The following is a 17,721-nucleotide window of genomic DNA, read 5'->3' as shown; positions in this document are numbered from 1 at the left end:
AATTTTTACTTGTGCATAAAGATTTGCAAAAATACATACATCACATAATGTGGTAAAGAACTGGGAAACAGAAAATTAATTGGCATTGCTCCTCCAGTCATTAAATTTCTGTTTAGGAGAGCATCAGATATAAAAATTAATCTTATATGAAAAATACCCTTTCCATAACCAAATGGTAGATTATATATGTATTCTACTATGAAATATCCTCTTAATAATCACTAATAAAAAGTTCCAGGTTTTTAGTACCTAATTCATTTATTCATAATTGAACAAGTGTTTATTATGTAACAGGTATTTTTCTGAGTTGTGTGTTTCAGGGTTCAAATGACAGTTTGTATTCTCAAGGAGCCTAGGAAATATAGGAATCTAAATATCAGGTAAAAGAGGGAGGGTAGAGGGGTCACAGCGAAGAGGGGGTCCAACAGATGGTGGTGGAAGGGTTTGCACACTTTGTGGTGACATAGGTATTACAACTTTTAAAGAGGTGTGAAAAGCATTTCTGAAACATACAAACATGGAGCCTGATTGAGTTAAGCTCTATAAGCCAGAGTAAAGTTTTCAGATCATTTTTTAAATTGATTATATTTCATTTTTAATATCATTTTATTTTGTCAGTGGGAGGCATTTAAGAGGTCTTAGTCAATGGACTTTGGTTATGTTTGTTTTAATTTTTAAGATCAGAGCTGCTGTATAGAAAATAGATTTTACCCAGCAAGAAATAGTCAGCAATGCTATAGTCATGGTCGTTCAGGCAAGAGATGGGTATGTCATGACTTTAAGTTTTTTCTTCTTTTTTGGGGGGTCATGCCAGGTGATGCACAGGGGTTACTCCTGGGTCTGCACTCAGGAATCCTCCTGGTGGTGCTCAGGGGACCATATGAGATGCTGGGAATCGAACCCTGGTTGGCCGCATGCAAGGCAAACACCCTACCAGCTGTGCTATGGCTCCAGTCCCTTTTTTTTTCAATTTTTTTTTGTTTTGTTTTTTTGTTTTTTTTGTATGTCATGAGTTTAGGTAGTAGCAGTGGGAATGAAAATAGTTAAGCTTCGGGTAATGTTTTGGAGATATAAAATTTGCTGGTAGATTGGGTATAAAGGTCGACAAAAAAAAGATTCAAGGACCTTTTCTAAAAGTTTAGTTTTTGGAAAGGGCTAGACGGTCTCATTAACTGCTTGTGTGTACGGGCAAACGAGTCATTGTGGGGACCAGAATCCAGAGTTCAATTTGAGATGTGTTAATTTGGAAATGCATATTAACCATCGCCCTGAATGTCCAGAAAACATAACTGGGCTTCAGAGAAGTGAAAACCACTAGATTTATGAATTTGGGAGCCTTCCGCATCTAAGTAGCAATCAGAAACATAGAGAATACCATGTAGTATTCTTTTGTATTTGGTAACGGCTCAAGGTAGTAACGGATCTTTTTGTGAAGCGTTTTGGAGTTCCAGGGTATTTATACCTGGAGCTCCTATTTGCAATCTAGTCCTTAAAGTCATTTTCCTAGTCCTTAAATTCACTGATCTTTTCGGTCCTTGCATATTCTCTGTGGCAAAAGCGCCTTTAAGAACTTCCTCTTCCTCCTCACACTTTTTGAAACTACTTATTTCCTGCATTGTTTTTCTCCTTTCTTAAATTATCATTGTCTTTTGTCCACAGACTCTTAATTATGTGATATACAGATACAGTCTGGAGTTCTCTTTGCTTTTAATACTTAAAAAATGACTGTTGTTTCTTGTTATTTTGTTTTGCTTTTTGCTCTACTCCAGACAGTTTAGCAAAGGCCTTAAAAACAATCTGGTTGAGAAAGGGAGTCCCCAAGTTTGGTCTAACGGAGGAGCCCTGTGCAGGGGTTGTGAAGGTCTCAATCATAATTCATGATATCATTGATTCCTTAACTTTTCTGTTTCTGGGGCCACGCACGGATATTCAGGGGTAACTCCTGGCTCTGCACTCATGCCTGGAATCAAACCTGGGTTGGCCTCATGCAAGGCAAAGGCCCTACCTATTATACTAACGCTCCAGCTCCTGATTCATTTATTTATAAGCTCTTACGTGAAGGTTGATCTTAAGGAATTTCAAATCTAAAGAGGCAGGAAGAGAATGATAAAGTCCTTACATGAGCGGGGAGCCTTAACTAAAGGTTCAAATCCTAGGCGGGAAGACATTTGGATAAACCTAAACGCCTTGGCCACAGAAATCTAAAATCTAGCTGTGTCCGTCCAAGAGTCTTAACATACATTTTGCTTTGTATCATTTTGGTTTAATATTAAAGAGGAAACGGAAAGCAAAAATCCTATTAAGCAGGAAGAAAGTTGGGGGGGGGGCAAAAGGGATCAATGCAAAAACAACTTCATGATCTGTTTCAACACAGGCGTGAAGAGAAGCTAAAGTACTGATTAGGGAGTGGGAAGAGGATAAGACGCCTATGTACAGGAAAATGGACAAAATCAGAGGTAAAAAGGCGGAGGAAACCAACAGTGATTAAAAATCGCGCAACACGAACATCTCGACCGACGCCGCCGCCCCAGCTCGGAGCCCGCACAATCCCGCGCGCCAGGCCCCGCCCCTTGGGCCCGCCCCCTTCCCGTCCCCTTCCGCCCCGTCGCGTGCACGTGCGCAGCGGGTGGTCCCGCCCCCTCTGCGCGTTCTACCAATGAGGAAAGCTGTCGTAATTCGCCTCCGCCCGGTCGCAGGTCACGTGACAGAGACTCCCCGCCCCTCTCCCCCGCCCATTGCCTGTAGGGTTTGAGAAGATGGCGAAGGTCACAGAGCGTTACGATGTCACTTGGGAAGGTAACAGCGGGCCGGGCGGGTGCGGGCAGCGCCGGGCAGCGGCCCCAGGAGTCCCGAGCGGCACTCGGAGCCCTGGGTTCTCCGGGTTGCCTTCCTCACCGCAGCTCTCGGCCGCCCGGGCCACGGCGAGCTGGTGGCTGGGCTGGAGACCCAGGCTGACCCCCGCTTCCCCGGCCCGGGGTCTCCCGGTGCCTGTGGTCGTCGTGACCAGGAGCCCGCCACTTCCCCGCCCGTCGCTCGCGGACAGCGTGGATCCCGTCCGCGGCAAGAGGCCCCCGGGCCGGGCACTGTCACCCGTTTTCCCGGGGGCGGCCGGGCGACGCGGAGGGGGCGGGGCGGGCTCGGCGCCTGCGGTCCCTGAGAGACGCGGGGCCTCGGAGGCCGGTTGGGAAGTTCTCGGCCTGGGTTCTACGGATTTGTGCCGAAGCGCCAGGGCCCAGATCTGTGCCTCCACGTGCCACGTCACGTCTCCCTTCTGCAGAGCTAGTCGCTCCCCTTTAACGTTGGTCCCTGCCCCGCTCCACCGCAGAACACTCGGGCACACGCCGCACCCCTGGCTCCTGCCTGCCTACCTGTGATTCCTTTGCTGCGGGAGGGAGGAGCCGCGTTTGGGTGTTTGCTCAGCTCACTGGACTTCATTTCTCGTCCTGCTTTTAGGTGGAATGATTCCTAAACCACACTTTTTCAGTCTTCTTTTTAAATCCTCTTTAAACCTGCCAGTAGCCATACCTTGGACAAATTCTGTAAGATTTTTCTCCCCACATTCCAAAAACTATAGTGTGTGTGTGGGGCGGGGGGTGAGAGAGAGAGAAAGAAAGACAGAGGGAGAGAGAGGGGGACAGAGGGAGAGAGGAGGGCGCACACAAAAGCAGCCTGTCAAGTGCTTTCTTGTTCTGGCCAATCTGGGTTGGCGCTTGGTCCCCCACCACCCTCCAGTACCACCAAGAATGATCCCCGAGCACAGAGCCAGGAGTAAGTCCTGAACACAAACAGTGGTAGCCCAAATTCCTACTCTCAGCTCCCCCCCCCAAAAAAAAAAAACTTTAGTAGGTGGCATGCTAAAGAAAAATCATGAAGTTTCTCTAACTCGTGTCTTTTGTGTGATTGAAATGTGTATTCCTGAAGTTGAACAGTAGACAGTCAGAAACATCTGATATTTAAGCAATGGTCTGCTAACATGTGGACCCAAAGTATGACAAGTTTGCCTGCATGAATGGGAAATGATAAAACTCCTGTTAAACTAAAACCTGTGATTTATTATTGGTTTTGCGGCCTTTAATTCAACAACTGGATTTCTATTGTATTAGAGGATTACATTGTATATTAAAGAAGGAAATGCACAGTGCTGGATCTTGCAGAGTAGATTAGCATTCAGTCTTCACCTTTAGGATGTTAAGGCTTGTGTACTGATGGCTTTAAGCTGGATGATAGAGAATGTGTCTGTTGCCTTTATGATTTTTAAAATGCTTTAGATATTTCATTTTGTTTTAAAGGTGTGTTTGTTGTTTCTGTCCCTTGGCCCACTCACTCTTCCCTAGGCTTTAGCATTTCTCAGCAGCCTTGCTGTCCAGAGCCTGCCTTGACCATCCTGTTCTGCATCCTTCCAGATTTTTTTTTTTTTTTCTTTTTGGGTCACATCTGCCGGGGTTACTCCTGGCTCTGCACTCAGGAATTACCCCTGGTGGTGCTCGGGGGACTATGTGGGATGCTGGAAATTGAACCTGGGTCAGCCGCGTGCAAGGCGAACGCCCTCCCCGCTGTGCTATTGCTCCAGCCCCCAGATTTTTTTTTTAAAGGAAAGAAATGCAGACATAATAGTCTAAGGATTGTATTTCAGAGTATGCAGAGAGGTGCACACCTGAACGGCTTGGCCCAATTGCAGTGCATGTCACCCCCTCACCTCCCAGCTCTCCTGTACTCCTGGATGTCAGAGCCCCCGTTGAAGTACTTGCCCGGGTGTGTGGAGGTGTGTGGCATTAGAAGTTTGGCTCTCCTGGAGTGAAGGGCGGGTCCCAGGCCCTTGTGGCCCTCTTGCCTGCCATAATGGGAGGAACTCTGTTGTAAAATGAATTGCTAATTGAAGTAACACAATGTAATAACTGTCACAAAAAAAGATTGTGTTGGTATTGTTAGTATCTTAAATAAATGGAGGCCAGCTCACTTCACATACAGTTTTTTTCCCGAGATTTAGAAGATTTAGTAGCATAATTTTAGTATTGAGTTACCATGGTTTACAATAGTATTGTTATTAGTGTTTTAGGCCTACAATACTACTCTCCTTACCACACCTCCAATCAGAGTGCTGGCCATTCTCCCCCTACTTTCTGGCAATGCTCAAGGGTTTCCTTCTGGGTCTGCACTCAGGAATAATTGTTGGCAGTGCTTGGAGCACTGTATGGGATGCTTGGGATCAAATCTGTGTCAGCTGTGTGCAAGACAGACGCTCTACCTGCTGTACCATGGTTCCCGCCCCACTCCCAGCTCAATTCTTTTGGCAGTATCTCAGTTCTTGTTTCCATCAGTCATTGTTTATTTCCTTGCTTTGCTTTTTTATACTCCACAAATGAAATAATCTGGTGTTTATCATTTTCCTCTGACTTTTGCTTAGTAGTCTCCGTCCTCTGCCACCCAGGTCAAGCAAACTGCAGGATTTCATTTTATAACTGACTAGTATTCCACAGTGTACATATACCACAGTTTCTTTTCATCTTATCTGTTCTTGGGCACTTGGGTTATTTCCAGATCTTGGCTATTACAAATAGAGCTGCCTTGACAGTGGGTGTGCGTGTATCTTTATGAATCTGTGTTTTTGCTTTGTTGGGATAGTAATTGCTGGGTCTCTGGGAAGTCTAATTTTAATTTTGTTTGTCTTGGGGCTACACAAAGTGATGTTCAGAAATCACTCGTAGCGGGGTTCCGGGAAACATGGGTTGCTGGGGACTGAACCCAGGTAGTCCCTGTGCAAGGCAAGTACCCTACCTGTAGTACTAACACGTGGTCCCCTAATTTTAATTTTTTGAGACATATCCATACTGTTTTCTACAGATGTTGAACCAGGCCAACAGTCCCACAAAACAGTGAATAAAGGTGGGAACAAATTTATTTAATTTATTTAGTTAGTTTTTCAGCCACACCTGGCAATGCTTAGCGGTTATTTCTGTCTGCATTCAGGAACTACTCCTGGCAGTACTAAGGGGATCATATGGGATGCTGGGGATCTAACCCTGGTCGGCCACATGCAAATCAAGTGTCCTACCTGCTGTACTATCTCTGGCCTTATTTATTTATTTATTTTTGATTTGGGGGGGTCACATCCAGTAGTTTTCAGGGGTTACTCCTCGTTCTGCACTGAGGAATCACTTCTGGATGGCCCAGGGGACCTTCAATTTTTTTATTGAAGTATAATTAAAAAGTTATTCATTGTTGAGCTTTAGGCATATAGTGTTTCGTAACCATTCCCTTCCACCACTGTCAACTTCCTGCTACCACCACTTAAGGAAGATGATTAGAGATTTTTTTTGGGGGAGAGTTTTGCGATATTTGGTTAGACCTGTGTCTTTAAGAATTCCAATTACATCATGAATTAAAGTTTTAGGCATTGTTTGAAGACTGTTGTAATCTTTTCCTGATGGAAAAATAGAGACCCTAAACGAGAGAGAATGCCAGGTGTAAGGCACTTGTCTTGTATGTGGCTCACTGCATCAGTCCCCAGCACCATCAGGAGTGATCCATGATCACAGCTAAGGAAGCCCTGAGCGTGGCAGGGTGTGGCCCCCAAAGCAAAGACTTGTGGGTATTAGTTGCACAACAAGGTACATAGAGCTCACACTACTGAACATTATGAAGAAGGTAAATAAATATGTGTCATTGGCTTATTTCCCTTAACGAAAATGCAGATTTGGGCGAGGGAGACAGTCCAGGGAATAGGCACATTCCTTTCATTCAGCTGACCTCGGTTTTGTCCTTGGCGCTGCATATTGTCCCCTGAACACCACCACTAGTTATTTCCTTAGCAGAGAGGAGGGGTAATCCCTGGGCAGTCCAGGGTAAGGTCCCCAAAACAAAGACAGAAAAAATAGAGACTTTTGTGAGCTATTTTGAGACTTGTGAGACTCTGTTGAGCTTTGTATAAGTAGGCTGCTTTGTGATTTACTTACTTGTCCAGTTGAATGTTAATGGTTTTCATTTGAGAAATTAGTAGGAGTAGGGAATGAGAAAAAGTGCTACGAAAGATACAGTCATGTTTGCTGAGAAGGGATATTTTGACAGGATATAGATAGGATGGCAAGTACAGTGCCTGGGATTTTATAGGCACTAAATGGACATTTATTGAAATAACTATTTGAGCCAGTAATTGTTTATATTCAAAATTTACTTCATTTTAATTTAGAACATTAATCACAGTTTGCTTAATTTTTTGATAACATTCTTCAAGTCCTTTTTTTTTTTTTTTTTTTTGCTTTTTAGACTTTAGTGAGTTTTCAATATTCGTGTTTACGGCTTTACTTTTGGTGTCCATTTGGTTCTTAGCTCTCTTTAATCTGTTAGTGGTAGTTCTTAGTAACCAATGCAGGCATTAAATTAAGTGGTCTGTGAATTCTCTAAAGTCATGAAAAGTGAATATAAGTATACACAGGTTTTTGAGAAAAGATGGTTTAAAGGTCTTACTAATTTTCAGAGACCAGAAAAAAAAGTATAGCATTTTCTATAGGTTTAGCATTTTCTACAGCATTTTCTCATCCACACCTAGCTTTAACTGTTAGTCTGTATGCTGAATAGCTTGGTAATTGAAAAATGTATTGAGTGTTTTGCATCAGGTGCTATTTCAGTTCTTGTGGCTACAAGTGCTGAACATCATTGAACAGGGATGATCCTGGATTTTATGGGACATACCCTTATTTTCACTTTTCAGCTAAAGATTAGAATATGAATGTGTGTTTTCTGAAGGCCATTTATACCCTGTAACACCTAGACAGATAATTCGGTCTTCAAGTGCTAGTATAAGGAGTTTGGACTTTATAGATGAAAGTTCCATATATATATATATATATATATATATACATATATACACACAGACACACATATATGTATGTGTATATATATATATATATATGAACACCACTAGGTATATAGGTTTAGCCCCCAGTAAACAAAAAGCTAATGTAAAATACCATCTGCTGATGCTGCTAACAAGACTCTTTATTCTTATTCCATGTTAAAGACGGTAAAACTTTTATATATATATATACAAATGGCTCTTAAACTTAAAATGTCTCACCAATGGTGCTCATGTACATTAGCAACTGGATTTTTTTAACAGTGCCATGTGGTATCTAGTATCAAACTTGGGGCCTCGCAAATACTCCCAGCATGTGGTCTCCCTCCTGAGCTAGATCCCTGGCTTTGGACGAGTATTTTCTCTTTCTGTTTCATTCATTCATTTGATTCTTTTTCTCCCGGCCCTCTCTGTTTGGTGCCTGTTGTTTCTGTGGTGACTGGGGCTCACACGCGCCCAGTTACTGTGCTCACATACATGACCTTAGTGCTCACTGGGGCTTGGGTTTATTTAGTCATTCTGATTTTTTGCTGACCTTGTTGGCTGTGGTGCTCACATGTTGCCAGGGATCAGACTCCTGGCGGCAGTGCTCCCCATTGTTGTAGTGCTCACCAGAGTTGCACACTGTTTTGATTCCAGGGAATCCCAGACAGGAGAGAATTGGGGCACACAGCACTCCAGACCTCATACCTGTGGTGCCTTTAGCCACTGAGCCATTCCTGGATCTCCAGGCTAGTATTTCTTAATTGGGGTTTAAAGATAAAGGCAAGGGGTATAGTCCTGACAGCAGTGCTACATGACACCACATAATTTATATTTTTAAGGCTCTTCTTCTGTAGCATAATAATCTGCCAGATTGCAACAAATGTGAGTTTAAGACGGAGTTGTCGAACTTTGTGTAGGGAAGGTGATTTGAATGGGGTCTGAGAACCAAAATGATGAATCTAAAGATAATAGGCATGGTATTTTGTTACACAATAAAGGATATATAACTGGTCTTCACCCCCAGTTCCTGACTAGTTCCTAAAACCTCACAATTTCCTGAGCTGTGGGATTGATAGGAACATTTTGCTATATTTGGTCTTAGTCCTGGGTTCCTGACTGGAGTTTCTAAGATGGTTGGACTTTCTGAAATGATGAGTGCCTTTCTGTATGCTAATGACTTGACTGATGCTTGCATAGTTTCATGATGGGACTCATCTCTCAAAAAAGTAAAATCAGGATTAAAGGGTTAGAACTTTTAGCCCTACCTTGCTTTCTTTCAGAGGGCAGATGGATTTGGATTGAGTTAATCATAAGGATTCAGTTATCACTCATGTCTATGGAGGAAATCTTCCATAAATTTTCCTAAACTGTAGGTCTGGAGAATTTCCAGGTGGTTGGAAGTAATGGTAAGGGTGGTAAACTCAGAAATGGTATAGACACACTCTATGCCAGTGTGCCACACTCCCCTCTCTCCCCGCCCCTGACTTTATAGCCATTCAAGAGGTAGATTTAATTTTATGTTTCTCTACTCCATGAGATTGTTTAATTCTCTAGAGTATAAATTAGGATACTCCATAGTTATTTATAATAAGAATTAGGATAATTCACAATTATTTAATTTCAACTACTAACCCTAGGAAAATACTAGTGTCAGTAGTATTACTGAAAATACTTCCTTTTTAAATTTCATATGCTCTCTTTCCCACCCAGTTTTAGACAGTTGCATTGTATCTGCCGTGTTAAGTCATAGATGATTAGGTAGACCTTCATTCTTATAAGTCATTGTTCTCAGTTCTGTAAATTAGAACTCGTATGTCTTCATATTCCTAGGTACTTTGTATAAATCTGTTTTCTAGTAGATTCTTAGGAAGAGTGCATTGTACAATATGCTCTAAAATCCCACATGTAACCCAATCTGTGCCTTTTATATTTAGAACTGACTTCTAAATATTCTTTTCTTGATTATCTTCTTTTCTTTTACTTAAGGTAACACAATTAATGAAAGGGGGAAAAAATCATGTTTTACTCTAATGAAAAAATATACAAGTTAAAAAAAAATCCAAGTGCTGATAACTTTGATGGTTTTGTTGTATGAGATTTCTACATCGTACCATCAGGAGAGTGCAAACACCCTCTGCTGCTGACTTTAGTTCATTTCTAATCACCCTTTTCCTTCCCTCTTCCCTGCCTCACTTGGTTATTCAGTTTTGTGTTCAAAAGTCAAGGAGTTGCCAGCATTTGGTATGGTCCATGCCATTGTGTTTTTTTATACATCATAGCTAAGTGAGGTTTTTTGTTTTTATCCTCCTTCTTCAGACTTATTTTGCTTAATATAATGCCTACCAGTTCCATCTAAGTTGTGACAAATTGTCAAATTTTATATATATCCCATATAATAGCCCATTGTGTTTCTATCCCACGCCTGCTTTGTGCATGCTCTGCCATTGATCATGCTGTTAGCTCCCTATGCTGGCTTTCATTTCTAGTGTTGCCATGAACATAGTGTGCATAGATCTCCTCAGGTTAAGGGTTTTTTATTCTTGGGGTAGATGCCAAGAAGTTGCTGGGTTGTTTGGAAGCTCTCTTCTTGCTTTATTGAGAAATTTCCATTGTTTTTCTTTTTTTTAAAAATCTCTCTCTCTCTCTCTCTTTTTTACTTGATCTTTCCTCTTCTGGTATAAAACATTACTGTGGAAATTTAATAGTTATCTTATTTTCTTTGCCTTGTTCTCTTTCCTCCCTCATATCTTTTTTCCCCCCTCTTATCTAGGCATTTAACTAGCATATATCTTTATATTGATCTTTCAGGGTACATGGTATACTTCTTCAGTATGTAAATTGATATTTTTCTACAGAACAAAATTTCTGTTGTATAGATTTTAGGAATTTTTTTCACTTTCTTTGTGCGGATTTTCTTTATTAGGAACCCCTTTTATTCATATATCGTATTTCCTTTGCCTAGATTTATTATTCTTGTGTTCTTTCAAAAAATGTCTGTTTATTAAAACTTTTAACTGGTTATTGAATTTCTTCTAGTTCTAATTTCAGAAGTTCCCCCCACCCTTTTTTTTTTGTGATTCTATCATATCTCACCTAATTTTGGACTTTAATTATCTTTCATATTGAATGTTATAGTTATCTTAATGTATTTTAACTTCTTTTAAAACGTGGTATAGTTTTGATCATGTTTGACCTCCTGGTATGCTTTTATTGTATCTGGCAGTATTTTATGTATATGATCTCAGCCTTTCAAAATTTAAAGAATTCTTTGACCTCTGCTCCTGCTTTAGTTTTGTCTAACAAGGGTAACCATTTCTCTTTATATGTCCAGGAGCAGAAGGGTATGGCTTTGGGAGTGCTAATTCAAATATTGATCTCTAGTGTGTCTGTCAAAAATCTACCCTGGTCGCAGTAGTAGTCTTTATAAAAGAAGCCAAAAAAGTGGTTCTGGAAAACCTGTACTGATGCATTCCTTCATGGAAATACTCCTCTCCAGGGCTTTTCATCACTGTACTGAAAACACAATTACAATGTTTCTCCACTCTTCTCTGTACATGTAATGCAATAGTGCAGCTCACCGTAGTCCCTCATAACTGTGCAGTTTTCCTGAAAAAGGACTAAAATATGTATAAACTGTTACATCAGTCTGTCCCTTCTGGACACAAATTAGACCTCTCTCTTTGAAACAGTTCTCCAGCCTGTGCTGGTGGACACCTTCTGTTTTTGTATCAATGAAGGCCTCTTTTCTATTGAGTCATTCCTGTACTTTTTTGAAAGAGGGCACAGCATCTCTGACATCATCTATTTCTTCTTGAGATTTCTCATTTCAAGATAATGCCCCACTGCCTATTTTGTAACTGTTTATTGAGCCTGCCATCATCTTTTCAGAGACTCTTTGATCTCATTTAAGAAAATAAATAGTTCATGTATGATTTTTTATCTACTATCTTCCTATCTTTATATCTGTTGTCATTGCTTTATTGATGCATTTATTGATGCTGCCTTATTGATGTGCATTTTGTAGAGAAGAACTTGGATTTTTTTTAGGCTTTTATAAACATTTAATTCTAAGGTTGTACCTCTGAATTTTAGGAGATACTGTTATCTCCATTCATAAGTTCAGAACACTAAGCATAGGTTTGTTGCTTGAAATCCTTTAAAGTCAAATCAGCGGTAAGCGATGCGTTCTTTCAGTTTCATTTCATTCTGTTTTAATCTTCATTTTTTGTTTTTTTGGGATTTTATTTTCTCTAGAGTGAAAGTTCTAACATACCTATTTATTTGATCATATTTGTTCATACTGCTTTTCTTTGCTTAACACTTTTTAGTTCTGCATCTTCCAAAAACTTCAAATTCTTTAGTAGCATTGTAGCATTGTCATCTAGTTGTTCATCGATTTGCTCCAGCAGCCACCAGTAACGTCTCCATTGTGAGACTTGTTGTTACTATTTTTGGCATATTGAATATGCCATGGGTAGCTTGCCAGGCTCTGCCATGCGGGTGGGATACTCTCAGTAGCTTGCTGGGCTCTCTGAGAGGGGCGGAGGAATTGAACGAGGTTGGCCGTGCAAGGCAAATGCCCTGCTTGCTGTGCTATTGCTCAAGTCCAAATTCTTTAGTGTGAAATAAAATTAATTCACTGTTTTTCCTGCCTCCTCATCTCTTGATCCTATTCTTTCTTTATTATTTTTAATTATCATGAGTTTTTGTTTTGCATTTACTTTCTTCCTTGAATGTTGATTTCATCTTCTAAGGCTCCTTTCAACTTTACCACTTCTGCAGTGAGTGGTAAGCTGATTTCCAGGGTTTAGTAGGAGAAATTAATATGTTAATTTGTAATGGTTTTCTGAGGCATTTTGAAAATTCAGTTAGGCTGTGTTTTCATCTTAATGAAAAAAAAAAAGAATAGACTTCTAACTACAACTAGTAAGAGAATTTATATTAAAAGTATTGAGAATTCCTTGTGCTACACATATTTTTTCTGTAGGTGTCTTATATATATGCTTATATGTGTTCAACAATTGTTTGTTTCAACAAATGTGTTCAGCAGTTGTTTGACAGCTGTTCAGCCATTTAAATATATTCAGTGTTGGAAGGCATGGATGAGTGTGGTGAAGACTTTTGTTTACTGGGGTAGGTCTTCATCTCCATGCTCTTCTTTAAAACTTAAGAGTTCTCTATTATAATTTGAAAGTCATTCTTTAGACATTTATTGCTTCCTATGGCCTTGTAATTTACTTGTATAATCAAATGATTTCACTCCTTCTAGTTTCTACACTGTTTATTTCCGTGCAGAGTTGTGTATCTATCTATTGTGTGCTGGTGTACTAATGTCATTATTAAGGAAGTGTGATAAATACTTGTTCAGTTTTGGGGTGAACTTCAGGAGCATCTTGGTATCTTTGACATTTCTATAAGTAACTTTATTCATTTTTCTGTGAAAATAAATCATTTTATCTAATCTTGAATATACTGCATGACTCCAAATAAGAGAAGACCCATAGCTGTTTCAATATAGTAGAGGTTCTTTAAAACAGACACATCCTACACATCCTTTTCGTTACATTTTTTTGTTTTTTTGCAGTGCCAGGCATCAGTCCCAGGCACTCATGTTTACTCAATGAGTACTCTGTGTTTAAGCTACATTCCCGGGACCTTATTTTTATTTTTAACATGCTTGTGATATTGGTTGCAATGCATTTTCAGTCTACTAAAGGATATGTTGTTCTTGTCTCTTTTGTTTTTGTTTTTGTTTTTAGAAATGCGAGATAAAATGAGAAAATGGCGAGAAGAAAACTCACGAAATAGTGAGCAAATTGTTGAAGTTGGAGAGGAATTAATTAATGAATATGCTTCTAAGCTGGGAGATGATAGTAAGTTCTTTATTTTATTACTTATAGCTGATTTTTTAAACCATATTTCATTTTTTTCCCCTGCTGTTCATATCAATCTGTACTTTTGTTACTAAAAAAACTCAGGAAGCTTAGATACTTTATTTTGAGGACCATATAACTGCTAGTAGTAGAGATATTATTAAGTAGTTATTTTTGATTTAATGTTCACAGAGCTGCAGCCTTGATCTCACCAAATACATTTTATAAACATTAAGAACAATAAAAGCATTAAGAATTTGACTTTATTAGATACTCTCTTAATTCCAGATATAATGTAATAATGAATGTTTTATTAAGAACTAATAATTTAAAATATAAGAAATAAGAAATAAAATAGTATATTATCTAATTCTTGTTGTGAGATGATTAAATTCATTTCCCTCCTCTCTATGTCTAGTTTGGATTATATATGAGCAGGTGATGATTGCAGCCCTAGACTATGGTCGGGATGACTTGGCATTGGTAGGTGTTTAACTCACTATATTTTATATTTTTGCTTCATTTTTGTATAAAGTATATAAGATTCAGTATGTGACATTGAATACTTTATAGCTGGTTTTGAATGCTGTGATTAAGAGTAGTTGGAAGCAGTGTGTACTGTATGCTCTTAAATCTTTTTAGTAGTCTTAAGAAGTACATGTTATCATAGTTTTGCTAAAAGGGCAAATTAGCTGGTGGAGGATTCCACCTATTGAATTACAGTTATGATATAGATTTTAAAGTATGGAACAGATCATTTAAAACAAGATTATGTTTCAAATGTTGAATGATTTTTGTGCTATAAATGTTAACTGCTGTTTTTAAATATTTTGAGTATGTAATTAAATTATTAGAAAATCCTAATAGGTGTAAAATACTACATAAAATTCTAATACTGCTTAAAATACAAGACTGATGGTAGTTAGAATTTCTGAACAATTGTATGGTAGTATAGGTATGGTACATGCTTTGTGTCAAGATTTATTTAATCTTCACATTTATTTCATAAATTTGTAGTTGGTATTATCATTGAGTTCATTTTATAAGTCAGAAAACAGAATTGCGATGTTCTTCCCATAAAGCTGAGTTCTTAAATTACATTTCATTTTACTTCTCATCTAAATGAAAAACAAAAACAAATTAGAAATACCTGAAAATTTACATATCTGAATTAGTATTTCAAAGTAATTACATTATGGGTGCTAGAGCAGTTAAACAGCAGGTAGGCGACTTACTTTGCATGCAACCAACTCGTGTTTGATAGCTACCACATCCCATAAGGTCCCAGGAGTGATCCCTGGGCACAGAGCCAGGAATAAGCCCTGAGCACTGAATGTGCTCAAAAAAGCCACCAACCCAAAGTAATTATGTTGGCTAGGTATGCAATTGTAGTGGAATGGTGGTAAAAATATTCTACAAGTACTTTTTTATTACTTTTAGACTCTGTGAGACAGTATTTTAAGTATCTGCAGAAATGGAAAGTTATTTGATGAGGGAAAGTTTTTTAATTTATTTTTAAATAGCTAAATACCGTTTGGTAAAGTAAAATATTAAATTAGATGATAATGTTGATAAAGCAGGAAATCACATTAGACTATGACTGATTTTTTAACACATTGTTTATTAATGGTTCAGAATTTCTGTACGATTAGCTTGAGTGACTAATGGGTTTCCTAGGATAATAAAGAACCAAACACTACCTTTAGTTTTAACTGATTGCATATTATTTTTTGTGTAACAAAATTTCAGCCACAGTTTTTATTTTTTATTTTTTTCCCCGATTTTATTTATTTATTTATTCATTTAGTTTTTTAAAATTTTATTGAATCACTGTGAGATAGTTATAAGCTTTCATGTTTGGGTTACAATCTCACAATGATCAAACACCCATCCCTCCACCAGTGCACATTCCCCACCACCAATATCCCGGATAAATCCCCTTTTTCCCACCCTCCTTCTTCCTCTATGGCACAGCCACAGTTTTTAAAGCTATAATTCCCCATTTAAATGTTTATTATTGCTTAGTAGTTTCATCATGAGTTAAAGGCAATTTTTAGTCACACTTTGGGGCACTAAAATGCTATTTTTATAATCTTTACCATCTTAAACATTCATAGAATCTTATGTTGCTGAGAACATAATATGTGTTGAATAAATATTTGATTTGTTTAGCTGATAGGTAAATTATGAATATCTGCAGAAAGAAAATTGGAGTAGATTTGATGTCTGTATTTTGTTTGTATGTTATTTCGACCTCACCTGGTGGTGCTCAGAATATGCTCCTAGCTCTGTTGCTCAAGGGTCATTCCTGGCAGTGCTTGGGGGAGCATTGCCATGTATAGTGGTAGGCTTCTAACTGGTTAACACCAGCCTTTGTATTTTCTGACCTCAGATATGGTTATTTGTACAAATATGGTTATAAGACATGATGATGATTTATTAATAAATTTCAATAGGACAAAATTTAAGTGTATAGTATTTTCTAGAGACTTGAATATACTATTAAAGAAAACCTTATTTTTACTGACAGAATTCTGTAACCATAGGAATAAAAGACCAGTAGACAATTAAGTGTGACATGATAAGTCATGGAAACAATTTCTAAGGAAGAGTATTATAGCACTATTGAGAAATTATTAATTAACCTCATGTTCTCATTTTTTTATTTTAGAGTGTGATCAACATTATTTATTTTAGCGTATATTCTAAGAACTTATTGCCATCTTCATTGTCATATTACAGTTCTTTTATCGTTCATAATTGATGAATTTCACCTCATGTCATTAGATCACTCACAAGTAAAATTGATATAATATAGTTGTTATTCCCCCTGCCCCCTCCCCCATTTTTGGTATTTGGACCACACTGATCAATGCTCAGAGCTTTCTTGTGGTTCTGCTCAGGGATCACTCCTGGCGGGACTCTGGGAACTGTATGTGGTTCTGGGATCTAACCCAGTTTGGTCTCATGCAAAGGAAGCATTCTGCCAGTTGTACTATCTCTTTCGCCCTGAAATTACTATTCCTGAAGTCTTCTTTTCCCCTCTGTATTTCAGTTTTGTCTTCAGGAGTTGAGGAGACAGTTCCCTGGCAGTCACAGAGTCAAGCGACTAACTGGCATGAGATTCGAAGCCATGGAAAGGTAATGGAATTTTGTATATTTACAAGGTCATTGTTGATATTACTAGGCTATTGCAAGGTCATACTTAGAAACTCAAAGCTAGAGCCTATGTGTATGTCTTTCTGTACTCTTGACAATATCATTAATTGTGAAAATCATTTGTTTCTGAGCTTCAGAATAGTGTCAGAATGATATTAAAATCTTACTCAAATAACTTCTGCTAAGTAGGATTTCACCTAAGGATATAATCTGTTTATAATCTCTGGCCTTGTGAAATGTGATCTTGCTTTGGAGTAAGTATCTGACTTCGAATTCTGTTTTTAAGATTCACTAGCTATTGATCGGGCATTTTACTCAAATTCTTTGAGCCTTTTCTGCCTGAGCCTTTCTTTTCTGTGAAATAAGAATATTACTAATGTCTCTGGATATTTTTGAGTAATGATACATGTATACCATCATAGACATTCAAAATACAGATGGTATTAGAGTATTTTTTTGGAACTATTAAGAGTAAAAGTTTGTGCCTTTTAATCATTTTTAGCCATTTCCACTCACCCCCGCAACCATCACTGTTGTCAATATATGTGAGTTCTGTTGCTTTTTGATTCAGTGTATGCATACAGTCACTAAGTATTAGTCTTTTTCTGTATTATTTACTACATTTAGCAAAATGTTTCAAGATACATCCCATCCATATTCCAAGTTTCCCTTATTTTTGAATGACTAAATAGTGTTGTGTCTTGATTATATTTTGTACACACAAAAAGTTTTTTTTTTTTTTTTAGAAAGTAGAAACGTTTATTGGAAAGTAGAAGAGAGAGAAAAGTAACTCCCCGTGTTGGGAGGAACTTAGGATATTTTATGTTTTCTTTTATCCCTTTAATCACACAG

The 17,721-nt window shown here is 38.5% G+C and overlaps 1 protein-coding gene across 1 annotated transcript in view; it reads left to right on the top strand.

Annotated features, from left to right (window-relative positions):
* The first annotated feature begins 2,711 nt into the window (after positions 1 to 2,711).
* Positions 2,712 to 17,721, top strand: part of EMC2 (ER membrane protein complex subunit 2) — a 44,964-nt gene continuing 29,954 nt past the window's right edge. The window contains exons 1-4 of the mRNA XM_004607670.2: positions 2,712 to 2,796; positions 13,597 to 13,710; positions 14,129 to 14,193; positions 16,766 to 16,851. Of these exons, the coding sequence (XP_004607727.1) occupies positions 2,757 to 2,796; positions 13,597 to 13,710; positions 14,129 to 14,193; positions 16,766 to 16,851 (305 nt within the window). The 5' untranslated portion in view covers positions 2,712 to 2,756. The remainder of the gene's footprint in view (positions 2,797 to 13,596; positions 13,711 to 14,128; positions 14,194 to 16,765; positions 16,852 to 17,721) is intronic.

This window comes from Sorex araneus, chromosome 2 (assembly GCF_027595985.1).
Source record: "Sorex araneus isolate mSorAra2 chromosome 2, mSorAra2.pri, whole genome shotgun sequence".
In the NCBI taxonomy this organism is placed as follows: Eukaryota; Metazoa; Chordata; class Mammalia; order Eulipotyphla; family Soricidae; genus Sorex; species Sorex araneus.
Note: the sequence above shows the minus strand (reverse complement) of the source record. Positions and strands in the feature narration are given on the sequence as shown.